At 33.7% G+C, this 25,166-nt stretch overlaps 2 protein-coding genes across 3 annotated transcripts; both read right to left on the bottom strand.

Moving 5' to 3' along the window:
• Positions 1–94: 94 nt before the first annotated feature.
• On the bottom strand, positions 95–4,625 carry LOC144838119 (uncharacterized). The gene is made up of 5 exons (XM_078693477.1): positions 4,391–4,625; positions 3,533–3,784; positions 3,056–3,268; positions 1,449–1,713; positions 95–288 (listed from the first exon to the last, which is right to left on the bottom strand). The coding sequence occupies exons 1-5, from the start codon at positions 4,586–4,588 to the stop codon at positions 95–97; spliced, it is 1,122 nt and encodes a 373-aa protein (XP_078549603.1). The 5' UTR covers positions 4,589–4,625.
• A 7,181-nt stretch (positions 4,626–11,806) lies between these two features.
• On the bottom strand, positions 11,807–25,153 carry LOC144837626 (nucleolar protein 14-like). Of its 2 annotated transcripts, none has more exons than XM_078692822.1 (20): positions 25,085–25,153; positions 24,237–24,417; positions 23,378–23,512; positions 22,846–22,981; positions 22,372–22,433; positions 22,058–22,123; positions 21,718–21,813; positions 20,963–21,046; positions 20,240–20,400; positions 19,616–19,701; positions 18,889–19,094; positions 18,434–18,488; positions 17,515–17,731; positions 17,086–17,221; positions 16,438–16,602; positions 15,726–15,901; positions 14,800–15,025; positions 14,054–14,175; positions 12,944–13,105; positions 11,807–12,652 (listed from the first exon to the last, which is right to left on the bottom strand). In XM_078692822.1, exons 2-20 carry the CDS (start codon positions 24,414–24,416, stop codon positions 12,556–12,558), a joined length of 2,568 nt encoding a protein of 855 aa, XP_078548948.1. In that variant the 5' UTR covers position 24,417; positions 25,085–25,153; the 3' UTR covers positions 11,807–12,555. The 2 variants fall into 2 exon arrangements, with proteins under 2 accessions (XP_078548948.1, XP_078548947.1); XM_078692821.1 differs by having other exon boundaries at positions 18,889–19,087; positions 19,603–19,701.
• Positions 25,154–25,166: the final 13 nt, after the last annotated feature.

Here is a 25,166-nt window from a genome sequence, read left to right on the forward strand (position 1 = left end):
ACGTTGACGCGCAACAAGCACACACCATTATTGGAAGGGCATTTGCTTTTGTTGCGTAGCTTGCGTTACGTTGCGTCGCTAGTGGAAACCAAGCTTATCTTACAGATTCCAATTGGTAAGCATTTTCTTCTTCCAAGCTGACGACTAGTATTTCTCTGTCTACTCGGTCCGATGCTAATGGCTCTCCGTTTATATGTATACTAACGTTGATGTTTGTTACGTTGGTCACTCTATTTTGTAATGCAAGTCCAAGAAAGAGAACCAGTTCCGTTTCATCAGAATCAGTTTCTGAAATATAAAAATAAACTCAGATCTAAAAACACATAACTATCAATGCCTTATACAAGAATCCCTGTTTGTTGACACCCTTATTTAGGGGAGGGGAACACTAACGGCTAACACATGTTCAGGGATACTTTAGTGGGCTCAGATATTATCCCTTTAATTCTACTGAATTACACAAACATTTTCTACTAAAACAAGATAGAATACCAATAGTCAAATCTCCCAATATTATAGCAATACTGGGTTGACCTAATATGTCTGGTTTTCTGGAAATTCTGGTATTTGAAATGTGTTTTTAGTCGCGTGGACGCGACTCTATAGTTCACTATGTCGGTCGGTCGGTCGGTCGGTCTGTCTGTCGGTCCGGTATCACTATGCATTGTAGCACGCGACTTAATGGCTGTTGGCCTTGTTAATAGTAACAAATTAGTGTTTGAGTCTTTGGACCTCTAGAAAAGTCTGTATTGGAAGATTTTACAGTTTTCAGAGAGTTAGTGTTTGTAGAGTTGATTGTATTACAGTTTAAACCGTAAAGAGCAAATTAACAATACACTAAAGAAATATTGAAACTTTAAACTTTTTGGTAATATAGGCTAATTTTCCCCCTGATAGCCCAGAATGATATTAAAGTCCTTATTTGACCAATACTTGTTCAATTTTGTTTCAAACACTCACACAGATGTTGAAGTATGAATGAAATATTTTATTTATACTGGGCGACCTCTTCGGTCAAAGACTGGTCTCTCAGAGGGCCCAGTTATGATCAATGGCTGTGATGTACTAATACACCGGGGTAACCCCTTACTCGTCTCGAAAGATGTACTAGGTTCTTTAAAGTGCACACGAGCTAAATGTGTACACTGGACCTACGGTTTATAGTACTTATCCGAGAAGACTCATAGACCATGGAGTGAGTGAGCCTCGAATCCTTGGCTGCGTAATTACGGTTCCACTGTCTTAACCGCTCGGCCACTCACTCACTTGTTCAGGGATACTTTATTGTTGCGTTTACTAAACAAATCATATGGCAATGCGTTCCAATGATTGACCTCACCTTCTTCCTTGCAGGCTTATAATATTATTGGGACATAGTTTAAAATTCAAACGAGATGAATTAAATTAAGTTTGAATAGCAATAAAGAAGAAATAAAATTAAAACTTACCACAGTTTATTAATGCCCCGAAGTCGTACTTCTTACCGCCCGACGCTGTTGAATCAATATCTATATATCTAGAATCTGCACAGAAGGTTCCCATATTGTAAAATTTTTTCTGGCATATAACAATGTCATTTAGTCCATTAAAGTCAACATAGGCTGTAATCCAGTGCGCTGACTTTCCTTTAACCTTTATATTTATTAACATCGCTTCAGGTTGGTTAAAGTAGAGAACAGACGGGAAGTCTACTGTAGCATTAATAAAAGGCTCCTAAAGGCAAATGAAAAATTAAAATAATATAATATAAATTCGTTTATTTATTATTTATTTCAGATAAATATCCATAAATAATTACACTCCTTGCTAAAAAAAAACTATGCTTGAACTAACCTTCCAAGGCAATATCAATAGACCTTCGATACATAATATATTCACAAGAAAAAATAAATATATATATATGAAATTATTAATGATTTTACCCCATTATGGTACAATGTTGACTCTTCAAAAACACTTACTATATAACACCTAAATAAATTCCTGTCAATTATGGTCACATAGCGTGCAATAGTACGCACTATTAAACGATCTTTTAATAGTACTTTTTTTCGTTTTTTTATACTATTGCTTTTTAAATACAACAGCGCCACCTATTTTATACTTTCGCCGCGAATGTTATTGTTATGACTGGTTTCGCGATGGTTGTACATGTTTGGAGAGATATAATTTAGATCAAAAAGGAATTTAAATTATGGGTCAGGGTTAATAATATTTAATATAATTATTAAAACCAAATGTTTTTGTTTTAATCAATGTGAATCAAATGTAGACTTTGGCTCATAAACATTCATTATTTGTATACAATTATTGATTGTTCTAATTAAGAACTAGAATTGATTCGTTTTAAGAAACTATGCACGGAGTTTCCCCAATATTCATAACAAAAAAGACACTCCTTGCTAACAAAAACCATGATTGTACTATTCTTCAGGCAATAATAATAGCAATTAGACACATGATACATACTTTAATAATTACTTATATTAAAGATGTATTGTCCCCCTAAAAAAATAATTGTTTAATTTTTTTTTTTAAATATTCCATTTTAATATTACATAATAGTGATTCACTTTGACCAAAGAAAACGTTTTCCCCCAAAAAAATGTAATTTAAAGCAAAATATACCTAAATTGTCTGGAAGACAATGGTTTTTGGTTGAAATTAACCATTTCTTTTGTCTTTTTATAAGTGAAATATTTATTTTTGATGATTTTTTTTCTACAGAAGTGAATAACTTGATTAAAACTGTGAAATTGCCTATTCAAAATCTGATTTTATTAAATTTTATTTGTCATGTTTTTGGGGGACAATACATCTTTAAATGCATAATGTTAATATCACTGAAGTAAAATATTGGATATTGGTTTTCAAATGTAGTTTAAAACCTTCCCAGTAAATGTCGGTCATGGAATGTTGACAAAGGGTTAGAGAAGTGAATGAGAATTTTACAACAAAAGAAATCCTTTTATGACAGTGTTATTAGTATACCAGGGTAAGATATATAGAGTAGGCCTATACCTTGTAAGAGAAAAATAAACATAATATCTCATACCTCAGTAGTAAGATTCGTAATGAAGCTAAGTTGACCAATTGTTAGAATTTCGTCATCTTGTGTTAATGTAGCATTCATAGTATAATTCGTATTGTCAAGTATATCTTCCATGTTAGTCAAAATGAAAGTTAACTCTATTTTAACCATTCGTTCTTCAGCGAGGCTTCCAGAAAAATCCGCTTCATCTCGAGTATAAGCAGTATATTTATATCGCTAGAAGAAAAGACAAATATATAGGCGAAACGAATGTGATGATGGGGATTCCTTGGATCTGCGATAAGGAATTTCAGTTGGGATGGAAACACCATAAAACAAAAATAAAAGCTTTTAACTTTTACCTTGCAACAAGTTTAAACAATAACATGGAATTATTTAAAAATGTTTTCTGTGTGCATATTGTGTGCATACATCCGTGGGATGCGCATTCAAAATCAAAATATATTTTGTAAGGTTGCGTTTTAATTCACACATTCTTACCGTAGACGCAATATAACTGTGTGTACCCCGCATATCTGCACCACTTTTTTCCTGTAGTTGGGGCTCTTGTGTGAAATATCCAAATGTTCGTGGCTCGGGATCAGTTTCATACTCCGTTGACACTTTTAGTTGAAAACTTCCGAAAAAATATTGAGGAAAGGTGGCGGTGACTAAAACAGACATTTTATCACCGGGATGCATCACATGATCTCCCTCTGTACGTTCCAAGTCTAGTTTAATATCATTATCTATCTAATTAAACACAAAAGAACGGTCAATTTCAGAACAGTTAGCTCAAACACAAACTCGACTTTGAAGTAACCTTTGAAAGGTGGTATTATAGAAAGTTGTCATTTTTAATGAAAAGAAAAGAATTTGTAGGCCAATTTCTATTAATAATGTTTTAACGGCAAAGGTGAACCAATGGTATTGTTTTTTTTGTTACTTGATTAATTCTACTAAGGTGCTTCAAAATATACCACAACTCGCTTGATCATGCCTCCATAGGCACTGCTATCTAACAATTCAGTTTTACGTTGGGGATAATACAAAAACATACTCTCGATAACCGACAAGTAGAAATTACAAAGGACAACTTGACCGAAGACCATATTTTAACAACGTGTTAGGGATGTTCATAATTTCAGAACCATCGCGAGATTAATAGGATATCGCCGCACGCGCTCGCCGTACAACAGTCGCCGTAAATTGCTGTGACGTCACAGGTGCATCGCGATATCCTCAATCTCGCGATTGTTCTGAAATCATATGTACATCCCTAATACGTTGTAAAAATATGGTCCTCGGTCAAGTTGTCCTTTAAAACGATTACAATTTATTTATAATAAAATAACTTACTATTACAGAAAAATTTGCAGTCAAAGTTATAGAATCTGTAATTTCATTGCCGCTATACGTGTAAGAAGCGTACCAAGTGTAGTTTTGGCCGTCATTGAGCTCTGAAATATCGTCTACCGTAGCCATTGCAAACGATACTACAATCTTTGAATCTACATAAACCTCAACTGACGATCCACTCATATGATAAATACCCATCTGAAATTACAGATAGATATTTAGAAGCATAAGAACGTATTGGATGCATTTGTAATGCGCTTTATACCAAAGACTCTCTTCGTGTTCAAGCGGCGGCGCTCATTCCACTACCCACGACGATAAGGGCTAATTATAGACCAGTACACCGGACGGCATGCAAACTAGATTTACACCGGACCTCCAGTTTAAAGTCCTTATCCGACAGATGCTTGAACTTGCGCAATGCTATGGCCATGGTTTTGCAGCGCCCTGCCTTAAAGTACGATTGAATACAAAATTAAAATAATAATAATAATGAAACTATAAATTAAATGTTGTCCTATACATTATAAACAAATATCTCTCCTTTTGTCACTCGCTCACTGACTAATACCATAAATACTAATCAGTTAACTACTACACAATAATACCACAAAATACTGAATTTAGGCCTATAATACGTTAAGTATAGAGGATTTAGTGACTTTCTATATAAATGATTTTGTTTTTAATGGCTTGAACTAAAACTGATTTGTACACATACGTATACAGGTTCATTACGCATGCGTCGACGTATAAACCGTATCAGTCCCAATTGACAAATGACCTAAAATTCGGATTTTCCCTTTTTAGGCCTAAACCTTGTTTTGCAACTTCAGGTTGGTTCTTCCCACTAGCGACGCAACGTAACGCAGCCTACGCAACGTAAAGCGTGGTTCCCACTAGAACGCAGCGCAGCGACGTATCGACGCAAAGTGCTGTATTGCGTATTCACAACTGGGAACCGATGACAAAACAGTCTGTAAAATCATCAATTTATTTAAAGAAGTTATTGTTATTTTATTGATTCTTCTTCATCTAATTCTAAGGTGTGGTATTCAGGATAAAGTTGGTCAACAAATTTAGAGTTAAAATACAAGGCAGGTGCGAAAGAGAACTATTGGTAATCTTAGGTCTTGGGTCTTAGGTTTCGTGATCTTAGGTCTTAGGGGATCTAAAGCTTGGTTCCCACTAGCGACGCAACGTAACGCAATTTACGCAACGTAAGAAAATGCCCTTCTAATAATTGTGTTTGCCCCCGCCTGCGTGAAATCAAACCTGCGATATTTGCAGCACTATTGCGTCGTCGGTTCCCACTTGTTATTACGCAATACAGCACTTTGCGTCAATACGTCGCTGCGTTGCGTTCTAGTGAGAACCACGCTTTAGCTTTCGTGATCTTAGCTTTCGTGACACCATGCTGCAAACATGGGAGGTTTGATTTCACGCAGGCGGGGGAAGACACAATGAGTGGAAGGGCATTTTCTTACGTAAGCTTGGTTCCCACTAGAACGTAACGCAAGGACGTAAACGCAACGCAAGCGTTTTAACCAATGACAAGCGAAGTTATAGACAGTTAGCAATCACAAGCGAATAAGCCATCGCTTGTGATTGGTCAATTCACTTGCGTTGCGTTACGTCCTTGCGTTGCGTCGCTAGTGGGAACCACGCTTTAGCGTAGATTGCGTTACGTTGCGTCGCTAGTGAGAACCAAGCTGTAATCACAAGTGGGAACGACGACGAAACAGTGCTGCAAACATCGCAGGTTTGATTTCACGCAGGAGGCACGGGGGTAAACACAATTATTGGAAAGGCATTTTCTTACGTTGCGTAGATTGCGTTACGTTGCGTTCTAGTGGGAACCACCTTTAAAATACAAACACAATAAATTAATAAAGAATACTTACGTCGGAAACGCCGTAATGACGGCTTGTAATTCCAAGACTCTTGGTTGTATAGACAGGTGAAGTAACTGCTCCGAATTGTACCCCCTCTTCAGTTGAAGCAAATATATACAAGCTAAACGAAGAACTTGTGTGTCCAGCGGGAAATGTAACCTTAACTTTACCTCGAAGAACACCACCGACGTAAAGTTCGTCAATATATTGGGATCCGTAAGTTTTTGTAAAAGTAATAGTTGGATCCTAGAGCAGTAAACCAGTAAAATAATACAATAATAGTAAATAATAAACAAAATATAAAATAGTTATATTATGGTGATATACCATGACCTGTAGTATCATACATATTGGTAAGTATAGAACGAAGGATTACTATCATGATGGTATGTCTTTCCATTAACATTTACAAGCGTACAGTAAATATCCAACATAGACCTCTTAACTAAGCCCCACCACACTGCTCCACCACTTCGGTGGTTCAAAATGTTACAAGTTACGGTACCATTTCAATTACAATGTATGTCCATTTGTCCAAATGCATGTGTATACGCCAGTAGGCCTATACTTTAGATCACAGGCGGAGACAGCAATAATTTGAGATGTACCTGGCCTTAAACACTTAAGTGTGGTTCCCACTAGAACGCAACGCAGTGACGTATTGACGCAAAGTGATGTATTGCGTAATCACAAATGGGAACCGACGACGCAACAGTGCTTCAAAAATCGCAGGTTTGATTTCACGCAGGCGGGGGTAAACACAATTATTGGAAGGGCATTTGCTTATGTTGCGTAGGTTGCGTTACGTTACCTCGCAAGTGGGAATCGAGCTTTACACAAATTAAACTACATCTTCCTACAAATACTAGGCCTCGGTACTTACAGTACTTGCCGTTGTTACGTCTGTCACGTTTGGTTCCTCAGTTACGACTGACCCCTCTGTTATGATTGACCCCTCTGTTCCGACTGTTCCCCCTGTTACGACTGACCCCTCTGTTATGATTGACCCCTCTGTTCCGACTGTTCCCCCTGGTACGACTGAGTCCTCTGTTACGACTGACCCCTCTGTTCCGACTGTTCCCCCGGTTACGACTGAGTCCTCTGTTACGACTGACCCCTCTGTTGTGACTGAGGCTTTCATCATCGGAATTACGCCTTAAAACGGTTGGTTATAAAACAAAATAAAACGCAAACTTCAATGAACTTCAAACTTAACATCCATTTTTTATCATTAAATTAGATGCAATTTGGGTGCGGTTCCAAATATAGATAGGCCTAAGTTTCTGTAGGCCTACTTCATAACTATTAATAATAATTTTATTTCAACGTATTCTCTAGACCCTATACAAGAAAGTATTTGTCTTCGTAAAAATACAAAGAAAATGTAGTTTATCTGCAATTCTGTTTAAAACGATACATAAACTGAAAAAGTATATATATTTAGGCCTATAGTAGGCAACATTTTAAAAAATACTAAGATAATTAAGTAGTCAGGTTAATTCTACATTGTCTTCATTTTCCTTTTTATCAAAGCTACGGACTTAATAATACCAAATACAACATTGATATACTTACATGTACAAAATAACACGGTTAAAATATACGACGCCATAACAAAAAGGTTTCTACGATACAAAATAACGGTTAGTACCGCATTCACGTGAACAATGTCTAAGTATTAATGATTTTTGTCCAATCGTTGTAAACTATTCCGACTGATTAATTTTGATATTATATTTCGATCGAAAAAAAATACTATGTCACGCCAATGTCGAATATTATTATAAGAACAGTGCTGGAGTTTTACATTCGATTAGTCTACATTCGAGTTATTTCAACGATAGTTCTTCACGTCCCTAATTATAATAAATTGCAGTACGCAGGAATTAAAAAAGTAAAGTACTTAGTTAATAGTTATTGTAATACAGTACTAATGCTCAGTAAATTGAAAAATATGAAACGCCAACGTGTTATAGTATTTTTTAACAGATACAAACAAATTCCGATCCTAAATAACTCCTTTAAGATGTGATTAAAGTCACCACACTGCGTTTGATCATATTTTTGGTACCTTTTTGTTGATAGCCCGATAATGGCACTGGTGATTAGCAATGGTTATTTGGGTTCAAATCCAATCAGTGAACCAGGAATTGCCTGGTCAAGTAGTAGCATTTTATTCACACGAGACTAAAGCGTGGTTCCCACTAGCGACGCAACGCAAGGACGTAACGCAACGCAAGTGATTTGACCAATCACAAGCGATGGCTTATTCGCTTGTGATTGCTAACTGTCTATAACTTCGCTTGTCATTGGTTAAAACGCTTGCGTTGCGTTTACGTCCTTGCGTTACGTTCTAGTGGGAACCAAGCTTTAAGCCATCGCTTGTGATTGGTCAGTTCACTTGCGTTGCGTTACGTCCTTGCGTTGCGTCGCTAGTGGGAACCACGCTTTAGGCTGTGTTCGGACGTAAAATCAGTTACACAGTAATTGTGGAATACTCCCGAGAGGCAAATCAGTGATCGTTCGACGATTACAAATTTACACGTAAACTAAACAATTTTACCCAGCAAGGAAATAAAAGGTACACCACACGCGACCAAAACACGTGTACATTGTTAGGTCCGAACGGGCTCATTGAAAAATCCATCTCTTAAGCGTGGTTCCCACTAGCGACGCAACGCAAGGACGTAACGCAACGCAAGTGAATTGACCAATCACACGCGATGGCTTATTCGCTTGTGATTGCTAACTGTCTATAACTTCGCTTGTCATTGGTTAAAACGCTTGCGTTGCGTTTACGTCCTTGCGTTACGTTCTAGTGGGAACCAAGCTTTAAGGTGGGTTTTTGAAACAGCTAGTTTATTTCAAAATTTATACCACACGCGACCATTACACGTGTAAATTGTTACGTCCGAACGGGCTCTTAGTTATTTACCCATGTATGTCGGTTACAACCCAGCAAAGTTAAACCAACTTACCCTGGTAACTAAAGCGTGGTTCCCACTAGAACGCAACGCAACGTAACGCAGCGACGTATCGACGCGAAGTGCTGTATTGCGTAATCACAAGTGGGAACCGACGACGCAACAATGCTGCAAACATCGCAGGTTTGATTTCACGCAGGCGGGGGCAAACACAATTATTGGAAGGGTATTTTCTTACGTTGCGTAGGTTGCGTTACGTTGCGTCGCTAGTGGAAACCAAGCTTAAAGCTTTGTTCCCACTAGAACGTAACGCAAGGACGTAAACGCAACGCAAGCGTTTTAACCAATGACAAACGGAGTTATAGACAGCAATCACAAGCGAATAAGCCATCGCTTGTGATTGGTCAATTCACTTGCGTTGCGTTACGTCCTTGCGTTGCGTCGCTAGTGGGAACCACGCTTTATTGAACAAATCACGGGCGTTGCGCGTACGTCCTTGCGTTGCGACCTAGTTGGGGCAAACTTTAAAGCTAGGAGTTTCGATCGGAAGCAGAAAACATATTTATTGAAAATGATGGTAATTAACGCAAACAAATCTTTTATCTATATTCTCTCTTGCGTAATGGAGGCATCGGCATTTACCAAGTTCCAAATTACTTAATTGATTAGCAATTACAAGAATGCTACCACACACAGCTCTACTTCACAGTAATTAATTATGCATTTCAATACTAAATTGTTCGATTTGTTTTTAAATACAGTAATGCACGCAATTATTTTTTAGTACCGTAATTGAGTGATAGCGAAGCATTTTAAACAAAGTAGGCCTATTTCAATTGAAATACGCCCGATATTGAATGTTTCTCACAAAATAATATCTAATTATTACACAGTGTAAACAGACGGCGTACACTGAACTTTGTAAGAAACACGGTCATAAATTCGTTTGTAATTTCATCTTGCCCTGGCGCCTTATTATTTTTGGCATGTGCACCAGAGACAGTATTTATATTTAATTCAATATTATGCAGAAATGATTCCGAATGTTCATTATTATATGTATTATTATCATAATAGTATTAGTAGGAATTTTAGGTGAGAACCTTAGGCATAAACATGACGTGTTAAAGATGTATTGTCCCCCAAAAACATGAAAAATGAAGATTAAGTAAATCAGACTATGAATAGGTTAAATAAAGTTAATCACTTTCGTACCAAAAAAAATGTTGTTACTTAAATAAATGGTTAAATTCAACCAAAAACCCATTGGCTGGCAGGCAATTATGACTATTTTTTGCTTCCAATTACATTTTTTTTTTCAGGTAAATAATTGTTTTTTTTATGTGACATTAACATGGCATATTCAACAACAAAAATTAAGAATTATTTTTTCAGGGGGACAATATATCTTTAAGTGAGATGCAATCAGAAATATTCATATGCATTTTTCTTACCAACGTTTCCCAATATTATTTTACTGTTTGATTTATTTTAACCTTTTCTGTAATAATATCACAATTTAAAACAACTGACCACTTTCTGTTTATGTGTTGAACCCATCTTGCTCCACCTTTATTTCTTTATAAATCATATTTATTTTAATTTTATTTTATTGTTACATGTTTATGTCTCGTCATGTTCTATTTTTGTGAGGGTCCCTAATGATCAGCTTCGGCTGGACGGACCACCCTCGTAAAATATTGTTGAAATAAAATAAATAAATAAAATAACATTAGCAATTGTAATTGAATTATCAACTCTTTTCTTATTTATCTTTTGTTTAATTAGAGCTTTAGTATAGGCACGTTTTTCTAGATAAATATTCCATAGAAATTCTGAAGTAGCATTATCTATTCTTTTAATGTAGTTGTACTGTGCGTAATTCGTGCAGCATTTTTTCTAATTGTTTTTTTGCAATACCAGCTTCTTTATCAAACCATAATTTATGCATGGAGGTATATACATACCTCCATGGTTTATGTTTTGCATTGATCAATCTCTCCAATTCCATTGCTGAAGAGAGAAGATTTCATAGCTTATAATTAACACTTTAATGGTAGAAGACGGTCAAATTATTTATTCATCGATCACGTAATCGGAAAAGCTTAAAATTTAATTATTGTTTATTCTATTATACTTTTTGCTATATAAATTGATTCTGTTATCACTTTAATAATAATGCAAAATATCTTGGAAAAAAATTAAAACGGTATACTTCAAGAAATGAAGTCTACTAAGATTCGATATTTCAACATTAAACGACATTTTCTGATATTTTTCTATAACATTCAAGTTTATTTATAGCCAATATCAAAAGCGTTCATCAATTATCATTAATGTTATATATCATCAGTTGTTCATTTTCTAGCTAAAGATCAAAGGAACAGTTACCCAAGAAGCGGTATAATAGCTGCTTTGGCATTTCGCTTATTGTTAAGCAATGATGTACGATAGTTATCAATATATTAGAACACTTAACATAATTGATATAAAAAAAGAGGAGAATGAAGAGAGAATAATATAATTAGGCCTAAGCGTACGGTATCAAAAGAGCTACAACGTGGAAGTAGGCTATTCATAAAACTCATAAACTGAAGCATGTTCTACAAAAGGGCACCTTTATTTTCTATCTTTAACGTTTAAATTCATCTATGAATAGTATCGTACTACCTATAATACAATAATAATAATAATTATTGTACATACATATTAATTAACCACATAATTAAATTAAGCATGGGCGTTGCTGATTTAATATTCAGTTGTTATCAAAATAACCTCACTTTATCAAATTATATAAGCATACAGTTATTAGATAACAGCCTAATTTTGACTCAGACACAGGCAGACATATATGTGACCTGTGTGACCAAGATTAAATGAAGCCTGAACGATGCATATGTACATTGCATTGCCATACACAATTAAAGCAAGGCTGCTAAACATAGCCTGACATTGCTGTGACATCAGCTAAATGTTGGCTTTAGTGTTGCAAATATTATGAATTATTAATTGAAGAAAAAAAATGGTATAGCAGTCATATAATTTCTGGTATAAGCTTGGGAAATGTTGAGTTTATTTATTTTTCTATAGATCGATAATTATTCTCAATCAATAAAAATGTTTTGCCCGCACCTAACCTTTAAATATTGCTAGCAAGACCATCTTCAAGAGAACACAAAAATGTGGTTTTCTGCTCACTTCGTAGGATGCTGTTTTCATTCCTCTTCTTTATCCAACAATTGTGAATACTTGTGTTTGTTTAAAAGATTAAATATCTACACACAAGCGTTTAATTTTTAAAATAACTTTTTGTTTAAATCCTTAAATAAATTATCAATAATGTTTACTTGTTTTTCTTTCTTTGCATTTCATTGAACTCTCCTTCTTGACTTGACAGCATATGGTAAATTTCTTTTACCTTCTGTTTTCGTTCTGCATCTCTGTAACAAAGAAAGTAATATAACATTATAAAATGATATTAAAGATTAAACACACATTTAAATAAATACATTTTAGTGTATTTAAAAAGGTCATGGTATATCGAAATCATTTTTACGAAATTAGTTCATAAAGACAATAAATAATAAGAAAATATGAAGTTAATAAATGTCTCTTAAATAATAATTACAAAATGAAATAAAATAGATGGATTACACAGTGATGGAATGATTAAATAAAATGAAAATCAGTGCGAGTATATTAATAATATAATAATATATAAATAATCTCACCTTTCCATCTGTTCTTTGAGTTTTTGACGGGAGAGGAACTGGGCATCTTTTCTGACTTCTCTAATAGCAGATTTCATTTCCTTTTTGTGTTTGTTCATCAGTTTCTTTTTCTCATTCATTTCTTTATTATCAGAATCATTATATTTGCGAGTTGGATCGTACCTACAAAATAACAAATTGCAATGACAAATTATGAGTCAAGTATCCTAAAAAACATGGACATTCTGTTGATAAAGCCATGAAAATCAATAATTATTATTAAAATATATGAAAACAATTTTTCTATTTCTTCTTTATATCTGGATGATTTATTCAATACCAGGTTTTTTTTCCAGAGGGCCCAGTACACACCATCATCAGCACATCATGAAAATAGTGGATCAACACCTTTACCATGTACAATGTTAAATGTATGTACACAGGATCAACGGCTCTACATTCCATCTGAAGGGCAATGAGAGTATCTTGGATAGAGGATACAGCAATATTACGGACTGGTCTTGAGCCCATGCCTTTCATTTATGGCATGAACTATGTATCCTATGAGTCTGCTCTTAAATTGTCAGACCTTCCATCGCTAGTTAACAGAAGAGTCCAACTCTTACTGAAATTTGGTAACGGATTAATAAAGTTTGATACATTTAGAAGCATTTTTCCCCCTGATCGTGACATTAGCAGAACCCGCAGGTCTGCGTGTAAGCCTAGACTCGAAATGTCGTTTGGTCACCAGTCCCTTTCTTAGCCCGACTCATTAATGATGATGTTTCAATGAATATTGAATAGGCTGGCACTATTTAACTTACCGGTGGACAAATTTTAATGTGTTAATTTTTTTTTTTTAAACTAGTTTTACTATTTATACATATTTTATATATTCTTTTTATCAAAATTGTAAAATACTACTTTTCAGCCTTTTGGCTGCCGTTGTATTATACTTTTTTTATGAATAAATATACCTGAATATATATATCCCTAACCATTACAACAAACAACTCTCAAATCAGATGGAATGATGACTGGAGAAAGGTAGCCCACATTAGCATTGTGGAGAGGTAGTAAAGCTAGATACCAAAATCTATAACATTTTAAATCAACTATTGATACACAAACCTTTCGTCAATCTTTGGTTCAAACATTTTCAACATTGGAATAGTTTTCTCTACTGAGGTCAAAGGTCGCCTTAATTGACCATCTTGTTTTGAGAGCTGATTGATCACTTGGTCTCTTAACTCCTACAAATATAAAATAAATAAAATCGATTAGTGAAGATGATGTTGATAATGAAGTTGATAATTATATTGATAATATTAATAATATAATAATTAATGTGAAAACATGACAAAAAATGAAAATACAATGTTCAGTAAATGCCTAAAAAAATTGCGATGTTGCAGATTTTTAATTTCTTTTTTAGATTTGTGTTTTTTGACATAAATAATTATGTAGTCATGCTAAAAAATTAAGCTATAGAAAATTCACTCAATTGAACCAACTAAAAACTTAAGCTTAATTATAAAAAGCCAACCCTAGATAGAATTTTGGGATCAGCAGCGTAACGCAGAGGCCAGAACCCTAAGCGGCCCCCAACACTGGAAGCCTTGGGTGTTTTTAGCCCTTTTCGACATAGTCCGTTTTTTTCTCTTGGCCTGCTCAGGGGCCCCGGAGCTCAAGGGGCCCCTTTAGCTAGTGAGTGCTCGAAGGCGTTGTGTCACTGTTTGGGATAGTCTGACTACATAACAACTTCTTTTAGGCCTAATGATAGTTTATCAATAAAAAGTGCATTTCAATATTTATTTTGATGTTCTGCCGTCCATGTCCATAAATAATACAAAGACAGATATTAAACATAAATGTACCTTAATTTCTATAGGATATAAACCCCATGGGATATCCTGTGAACAACATGATTCTTTTATCGTCTGAAATATTTCCCGGTAACTTTCCAGATGTTCGTAAAGAACTGCAAAACTTTGGATTAACTCTAGACACAGAGCGACAGCACTGACTTTAAACGTATCAGTTTCTAGTGCATCAGGTTGATCACAAGACAGTACGTCAGACAGACGGAAGGGCTCTAGTGATCTTTAGGTAGAAAAGACAAAAATATATTATAAATGTATGATTAATTTAATTGTCTATACTGTAGATTAATGTAACTTTTTAGGTTTCAGGAACAATACAATAATTCAATTGTAAAAATTGCATATTTTATTAATCTAAATAAATACTTAAAACTACAACCGAAGATTTTGATGAAATAGAAGGAAGAGATATCTCTAATAAAGATGTATTGTCTGCCAAAAACATGAAAATTGAAGATTAATTAAATCAGATCATTTTGCCATTTTGAAATTTTAATAAATTACTTCCTTAGAAAAAAAAAAACAAAAAAGAATATTTTCACTTATAAAATGACAAAATAAATGATTAAATTCAACCAAAACACATTGGCAGCCAATTTGATTATTTTTTGCTTTAAATTACAGGTAATTAATTTAATTTTCGATCCTATTATGTGAGATATTAAAATGGCATATTCAACAAAAATGTTTTAAAAATTATTTTTTCACTGTGAAAAGAAGGGGCAATTAATATATTTGGCACTACGACCAACCCCTACTAAAAAAGGTAAAAGAAGGTACTCTACTGTATAAAAATATGTCCAAATACTGATATGATTGTTATATATTCTAATTAATAACATAATTATATTGGCTAAATTATTTCGACAATTGATACACGTAAAATGGGTTAATCCTTAAAATGATATAACAAAACTTACTTTTTACCACTAGCCTTTTTATCGATAAGAAGCAAGTCGGTGAATTTTCCGACAGGTTTGAATGGTGGAACCACATTGCGGCATATTTTAGTAGGATCTTTCTTTTTGGCAAGGAATAAAATACCATGTAAATAATTGATCACTTCTGGAATAAAGCGCTTGGACAGAGAAACATACTGCAAAAATAAAGGGAAATAAATTTTAAAACACTTGTTTGGTAACTAACGTATAAAGGCAAGAAAAGGGTAGACAGAACAGTGGTGCATTGAGCACCTGTGTAGGTGATTCTCCCCTAGTATTATGTCTAGTGGCGTTAAAAGGGTTTTCTTTCAGAGTTTATTTACCCAGTCATAAGCAATAAACACAATTCATATAATACAGTAAAAACATCTCCTATGGGACACTCCCATTAATGGGACACAAGAGGCAATACACGTTCTAAAGTTCTGTCTACACTATCAAACTTTATGTGACAAAAAATGTGGACATAATGATGTCATATTACTACCATATTTAAGCATATCACTACCATACTTGGGCACATCACACTTTTTTTTGTCAAACTAGTTTGATAGTGTAGACAGAACTTAAAACACAGCCAACTATAAAGGGGACACTTTATTGGGTCCTCTTTCTTAAAAGGGGTTCTACTGTATTATAGATGATCACAAGTGATATGAACAATTTCAAAGAAATGTTTTTGTAATCTCACCTGTAAAAACAAATTGCACATAAATAATCCAACAACCACATCATGACAGTCACGAACAGAACACCTTGACAAAATGTGACCCATAAATAAAAGTGTTGGCGTGACAACAGGATGCTTAAAATCCGATGTCGGGAATATTACCGATATTAACTTGAAACAAAATAGCTGAAATACAATTACACATTATTCATCAGTGGCAACATTTCATTTCCATTTATTATTATCATATTATAAAAATAATGAATGTGTATGAGTGCAATGGTACAAATAAATTCATGAGGTATAGAAGAAAATAGAACAAATTTTCATCTTTCACTACATGAAATTATTGGTTTCATTGCACGAATATAAAACATTCATTATTTGTTTTATAACACATCTACTTTAACAAGATGCGAAACCAAGGCCTAAACTAATCGAAAAGACAGTGCTTAAATTTTGGAAGCAGAGTACAACAATTATAGACAGTGCACACTACATAAACATGATCAGTCAACAACAGCCTAGCATCATGTTGCAGATGTGTTATAAAGATATACATAGACAATTATGTGACTCTGAGATACAATATAAAAAGACAAAACAAAACAAAGTCGCATTGATCCCTGTACATTGTAATATATAAGACTTTTAACAGAAGATACTAACCACATCTGATGGGGGGTATGGTACCCGCCCCTTGCTCTCTGTTGTGGTCTTAAATTGTTCTTGTCTGTTTTGAATAAGACTATGAACGCATCTACCAGCGTTACCAGGTGACATTTGAGCAAGTTCATACAGATGTCTAGACAAAAAAAAAAGAATTTTACAACTTACAGAAAGTTGTTAATCATTTTCTTTATTTTTGTTCTTTTTGTGCCTGCCACTGCACTACCAATTGTTTTCTTTTTAAGTGAAATTTAAAAAAAACACCTTGTGCTAAGTAAAAATATCTTGTTTACAGAAAGTCTGCTTTTCAAAATGAATATAAATTATGGATTTCTTGGTCCTTAGGAAATTTTTAAATTTGGTTTTCCAAAAAAATGTAAGATTTGACTGTAGTATGTGCAAAGTTTCATAAAATACAAGTGTTCTTACGTGGTTAAAATATCTATGAGAATAAAATCAAGCTGCTCCTCACATGCAACTTCACAAAAGTGTACCAGCAGATGGCCGAAAAGCTGTTCAAGTTTTTGCTTGTTACCCTCGCCAAGACTAGGGTGGTTGGTGGCTCTGATACGCTGAATAATGGTATCAATATCAGGTGTGGTGTGTCCTTCAACCATTTGTTCAAATTCATCATAGCTGTCAGGAGCTTGAAACAACATATGCAAAGAATGGATTCAGGAGGAGTAAAGTAAAAGATACAAGTTAATTGGTCAAAAGTTTTGCCGATTCATACATAATTTTTCCACAAATAGGTCAATTTACACAGACTAGCGGTAACAGTAATAAAAATATATAATCTATATCATTCCTAATGACCATTTACACACAACGGCAAGTGGACAGTCGGTTTCCACTCAGAATAGATACAGATTCTACGTGGGACAATCTACGTGGTTTTCCGCTTACCGTTGGCCTTTAGTGTTCTCCATGTACAATTACGTCAGAGCAGGGCAAAACATAAATTGAGCAATTAACTTAGCTCCCTTATGCAAAGATACCTGGAAATTTCATCATCATGTTGGTGCAGTACCTGCTGCTTCCCTGGGCTTGAATAATCTAACCCTAGGCATCAGCTGGTGGTCTGAATATGGCCTGGTATGAATGCCATGGTTCGAATTAACTCACAAATTACTGTTTTCAATGTACTGAGTATTACCTCAGAGTAGGGCAAAACATCTGATAAACTGACTTAGTTAACTGACACAAGTTACTTTTTAGTAGTGGACAATTATCGTCAAAGACACAACAGCTATGGGTTTGTTCTCCAGTTGTTTTTATAGGTAACTTATAAGAAAGTGCATTAAACAATAAAGACAATAGTAGTGAATGAAAGTGAAACTGGACCCACCTTTAAAAGTAAATGGCAATTCTTTTTTTGCCTTTTCAATAACTTCTTTACGTTTCTGAACAAAAAAAAACATAAAAAAAGATACTTATGTTGATATATGTCACAAAACAACCTCTCTTGTTGCTTAAAAACATTTATTAAACATACTATAAATTTTAAATCTATGATTAATATTATTGGTAACTAATACTGAATTTAATCCAAACAAAAACCAAATAAACTTATTCAGACAATCAAAAGTTCCTTATTTTAACATGCAATAAAGGCCATGTCTAATCATACATATTTATGTATTGCTAGAAAAAAAACACCAATATGACAATTATGAAAGCATGGCCAACAGGCCAACACACTGAATACAGACACACAGAGAATATACAGATTTTATAAACTTGATAAACATGTGTTTGATACTGTTGGATGGTAATTCAGAAAAACCAGTGTGTTAACGCTACCTTTGCTAATTCTTTCCTTTTTTGTAATATCTCTTCTACTTTCTTTGCCTTTGTTTCTTCATCTTCTGATTCATCCTCTTCTTCCAAATCCTCCATGTCATCATCTGTTTCATCTTCTTCATCCTCATCCGCTTCATTGTCTTCAGTGGCATCTTCATCATTCTCCTCTTCCTCCATATCTTCATCATCTTCACTTTCACTTTCTCCTAGACATAAGACAAAATAGTTTTCATTATAACGACCCAACAAAGCCTACAGTTTATTAGCAATTATCCACTTGTGGTGTCATAGCTCTCAACATTTTGAAAGCACATACCACAGTTACACCAATTGTATATAGAATAATTCTCAAAGAAGTAAGTTTGTGAAATATATATTGAAACCAATCATCACTCTACTCATTCAGCTTTTTGTTCAACATGAAAGCAGCAGAATAAATGAATAAAAAAATAGGCGATATAAAAAAAATTAATGAATAGTTTGTTGAACATTAACAAGGTGGAGCCATCAATATTTCAACTCATGAAAATATTCACCCCATTCAACTCATAAACATTCAATATTTTGTATAATATAACATAGTTTCGTATCATGCAGGACGGTCCCGCATTTCAAAGTTATTTTTAATGAAACTCGCCCAAATACTTTGTGTCCGAACTACTCCACAAAAATGGTGTAGTCTGTCATGCATTTCAAATCTCTCAGGTTGGTAACTATGATGTAATACCTTGTCCACGTGAACTAGGGTCCACCAATTTTCCATCTTTGTAACTTATCATTGCAGCAGACTTTTTACTGCTTGACAAGTCATAGCTGAAATCAAATTAAAAGACAGACATTAATTAGGGTCAAACATAACTATAATGAAATCATTTAAAACAATTAGATTGATCAAAGTGGCGTGTTACAATGTAAGTAAATGTAAATATAAGGGAAATCTTGTAGCCTAACTGAGCTGAATTGCCCACAGGTGTGGATGACACATGCAAGAAACTTCTTCTCGTCTAAGAATCTCTTTGTGGCGAGTGCTGCCACCAAACGGCGCTAATTCGTCCGTACACAACGACTGGACTAGTACATTGGGATAACCACTACTCTTCCGAAAGAGTTCTTTAAGGTGCACAAAAGTCAGATTTGTACACTGGACCACTGGTTTTAAGTCTCTATCTGAGAAGACTTGTTCTACCACCAGAACTATGGTCGAGAAGAGCCTTGGACCTGTGCTAATTGTATGACTATGGTTTGCCACTGCCTTGCTCGACTCAAGAAATTACTTCATTTGTTATTTTAAGACATTTTATACTATAATTATGATTCTTATTTGATTTTGCTCTTTAAATATTAAATTTACCCATCAGATAAACTATCGGCTGATATATGCGATGCTCGTTTCCGTTGCTCATCCTCCTCAACGATTCCTTTCATTCTCCTCTGACGATCTTCTTCCAACTTTTCCAACCTTTCCTTCTCCACTTTTGCAAGTTCTTCCGGAGTTTTCAATCTATCTGTAGCCTGCACAGTACATACAATAGCATACAAATAATGAATGATTATGAGTTGAATGGTGAGAATATTTCATGAGTTGAAAGATTCACTTTTCTATTTAATGAGTCTGTATTCCTTATAGCGATACAAAAAAATTATGAGAAAAAATTATCTATAGACTGATTATGACCATCTCATTGTCTCTACAATGTGAAAAAACCCACTCTACAAATTTTGTTTTGTATGCAAGAGAAAATGTTTAGAAAAAGCTGAATGTGCATTAGTACCATTATCATCATTATAGATATAACATTTCTGTTAGTTAGAGCCAATACCGAACAGCATGTCAAGATAAACCAATCAAATGGTGTGCTATAAATGTAAAATAGCGTATAAAATGACAAACCAGATTTACTTTACTGTTAATGTCAAAACTGACATGGTGGTACTTTAGCTCGGTGGCTTGCAAGCTTGCTTATTAATCTTTTAATCTCTGGTTCAAATCCTGTGACTCAAGTACCAGCCTCATATGAGATTTACATTTAACTTATTATAAAGTAATTATATGAAATATACAAAAACAACATACTTTGGCTTTCATGTCATATAGAAGACTTCGAACAGCAATATCATAATCATCCGATTTCATAACTTCTGTGTTTTTTTGCTTTCTCTAAAGGACCAAAATTTAAAAAAAAAGGAATACAAATTATAAAATGTTTGTATATCTTCTCACTTTATGGAAGAATTAATAAATTATATTGTATATAGAGATGCTGACATGTTTAAATGATTATTTATTTATTTATAAATCCAAAGGCAAATTACTGGGAAAATTACAATGCTGTGGGTGGTCAATGGAAATAAAATATTAAGCAAATAGCTAAATCAAAACGATAAAGTAAAACAGCCAGAAAGATAGAGAGTAACAAATTTATTGAATATCACGTTAAAACGTATGGACATTCACGATGAAACTGTGTGTGTGAATGCTGTCCTTAATATATGTTATTTATCTCCAATGTCCAAATTTCGCAAATCATTTTAATGAATAAAATGAATATTTCTTAAGCTCTGTCTAAAATATCAAATTAGTTTGACAAAAAAAGTGTGATATGCCCAAATATGGTAGTAATATGCCCAAATATGGTAGTAATATGACATCATCATGTCCATATATGGGCACATCACAGTTTTTTGTCACATAAAGTTTGTGATATGCTCAATATGGTAGTGATATGACATCATCACGTCCATATATGGGCACATCACATAAAGTTTGATAGTGTAGACAAGGCTTTATGCATGTTTCGTATTCAAACAGAAAAACATTCTTGAACATACCTTTGCTTTTGCAAGCAACTGACTAACAGCTTTCCAATCATCATCCAATTTATCCCGCATGTCTGTCACTTCTTCTTTCTCCTGTTTTCGATCGTACTAGAAATTGTATAATAAAATATAGTATTAAATCTAGTAAAAACATATTTGGTGATAATTTGGGGTGAAATATTGAGTAAATAAACATTGTTTTCCGAACAATGTTGGTGCTAATTTGGGGTGAAATATAGAGTAGATAAACAGTGTTTTTGGTTTTTTTATTTTCAAAACAGCCTTGAAATTTAATATCAGTTCCTAAGTTCATAAAAGCATCCCATTAATATATTTTTCACATACAACTTACCTTTTCCTTTTTTGATTTTGCTATAATCTCATCAAATATTTCTTCTCTTGTTTTTGGTTTATTTCCCTATAGAAACATACAAACAAAATTCAAATAAAAAGAAGATAGAAGAAAATATTCTATATGACAAACTTTAAATTAAATAACAATAAATTCTATTTAAATGTGTATACAGTAGACCCTGTAATGACCAAGGAGAAACACTAAAAGCTTACAGAATAAAACCTCCATTAAGGGGACAGTCTGTGTGGCCACAAAGGTGGCCACACTTAATAGGGAACTGTAGTTTATAAATTGTATTTTTTCCAAAGTACCTGTACTTCTGGTTTCTTTTTTGTAAGCAGACCTCCAAAATGTTCACTTTCAACATATTCAGCTAAAAAAAAAATTATTTAAAAAAAAACCATTTTAATTTTTCATCATTTACTTTTTATTATTTTGTTGTTTTTATTTGTATGGACGCACCACCAAAAGGTGTGTGCCACTGATTCTAAAGTGAGTACCAATAAAATACTGAAATACGGTACACAAAGGATTTTTAATAATTGTATTTACATTGAAGATGATAAAAGTAAAAGGTGTATGCTCCCCTTTTGATTCAATAGAAATGAAAAATTAACATGAAAGATATCTTGACAAGATAATATATTTTTTTTGGTCAAAGTGAATAACTATTATGTGGTATTATTAACATTTTTAACAACTATTTTTTCAGGGTTACAATACATCTTTAAAATGAATTATACATCTATTTTACAACAAAACTAAATAAGGAGTACAAAACTGACCATTTAATTTGCCATCATCGTCGTGATCACTGTCTTCTTTGTCATCAAATTTTTCGATGTCCGCAATCGACTGACCGTAATGCGTCAGATCTTCTTCCTCGTTCAAGTTATAGGCTGCAGATTTTTCATGCGATTTCTGTAATAAACAACATTTTTACAGGTTTATCATATTATATCAATATATTAACTATCTTGCAACAGTTAATTATCTAAAAAATCATGCCTCATATATTTATTTTACAGTTTATTGTTTTTCAATATTTAAAAAATCATATAGTTGTAGTAGCAATTCACAAAATTTACAGCATTCATTTTGAAAAGAAACCCCTCTTCAGTTTGCAAAAGTAATCTCGAAAAGAAGCACAAAAAAGCCCATGGTTTTATGGTACAAGTCCAATAACTTCAATGACTAGAACTAGATACTGTACAAAAAAATAACTATATTTATTTTGTTCGATCAATTTAACCTTCATCAAGTGTACAGAATGTTGCTAAAATTGGTCCAGATTCTATATATTACAATTAACTTTACCTGTTTTTCAAATGCAAACCTCTGCATCATCTTATCTTCCACAGACATGCTTGGGTCATTTTCTCCAAGTCTCTTGTCTACAAATAAGTTTGATTTTTTTCTGTTCAAATATTCCTTTAATAAGGTCTCCTTTCTCTATTGACAAAATAAAGGAAAAAATACAGTAAATGACATTAAATTTTCTTATAATTTGACAATTAACTTGATAACAAGCAGTTAATATAAAATAAATTATATTCAGACATTTTTCACTCTGATATTAAATGTGAACACCCAGTCAGATTTAAGTATCTTCACCTTCCAAATCATAAACTAATCATAAAATGTTTCTTATATTTTAGGAAATAAATGATTTTCACTCAAAAATGCAAAATGTTAATAATTGTTTTTATAGTTTTGAGTTGTGTGATAAAATGAATATAGTCAACTCTCCCAATACCAGGCACCTTTAGGCTAGCCTAATATGTCTGGTTTTCAGAATGTGTATTTAATGGTAAAAATGAATTAGTGTTATTGGTTTTATTGGTATTGGGAGAGTTTCCAGTTTTCAGAGAGTCCAGAATTGGGAAAGTTTATGTTAAGTGGTTTTGAGGAGGTTATTGCAGGGCAGTGGAGGTTTGCAAATAATTTACCAACACCCAATGTTTTTTATACTCTTTGACTAATGTACTATGCATTATCACATTTTTTTTTACATGTACTGACTTAATATACAATCATTAGTTTAATTTTACAATATGCCAGCAATTACTCTATTAGTTACGATTGATAATGTACGGGGCACATTTTTAGATATTCTTTTTTTTGTTTATGGTATGATACAGTATTTTAAAATTGTTAAACAAATTATGGACACTACCTTTTTATTTGCCTTAGAACGTGAAATCCCTGGAAATCCTTTGTCATGTTTGGACTTCCTCCCGAGAATATTATGTTTTTGTCGGTTTATTCGAATTTCAAATGGATTAATCTTCTTCTCGGTTGATTTCTTATCTCTTCTAACTTTGTCAGAAGTAGATTTTCGATTTTTCTTCCCCATTCTTAGAATAAAAAAAAGTACTGTATGAGTTATATTTTAAAAAAGCTTTGAGAATAGAATAACTTTAATTTATATAGCGTTAATTGCAACTGTTGGTTTAGCCTTGGCCAAAAACAAAATTTTAAAATGTCATAAAGTTTTCTTGGCACAGTAGAAGTATATTTATTATTATTTAACATATTATTAATAAGACTTTACTATTAATTATTATATTAATTATTACAAAATTACGTTTTACCCATTACAAAAAATAATAAGTAATGATCATAAATGATATAAATACTATAGTTAATTGCACAGCCACAGTCGACCATGCTGATGATAGCCTTTTGCTAGGCTAATTAATGTTGTGTAGGCTAGGCCGAATCTAGACTGAGGTCTGGTTCCGACATACTGAGAAAAGTCAGTCTAGGCTAGGCCTGTAAGTAACTAGGCCTACTACTACTACACCACATACACTACGCACGATAAAAAGCCTATCCAGCCTCCTATCTACTCCTCCTCTCCTGCCTTGCCTGCTGGCCTAGCAGCTGAAGCCAGCGAGCTACAGTAACTTAAACATACAGTATTATGTATTATTAGGCGCCTATTATGCTAGGTCATAAACTTCGCCAGTTGTATATTTAACGAAAATAAGTTTTAAGCTTCATTTTATATTTTATTTGTACCTTATTTAAACGCAAAAACTACTTGTTTTAGAGCAAAAAACACACATGTGTGGACATTGTCTGTCGCCCTCTAGAGAATTTA

This window comes from Antedon bifida, chromosome 3 (assembly GCF_963402885.1).
Source record: "Antedon bifida chromosome 3, ecAntBifi1.1, whole genome shotgun sequence".
Classification (NCBI taxonomy): Eukaryota; Metazoa; Echinodermata; class Crinoidea; order Comatulida; family Antedonidae; genus Antedon; species Antedon bifida.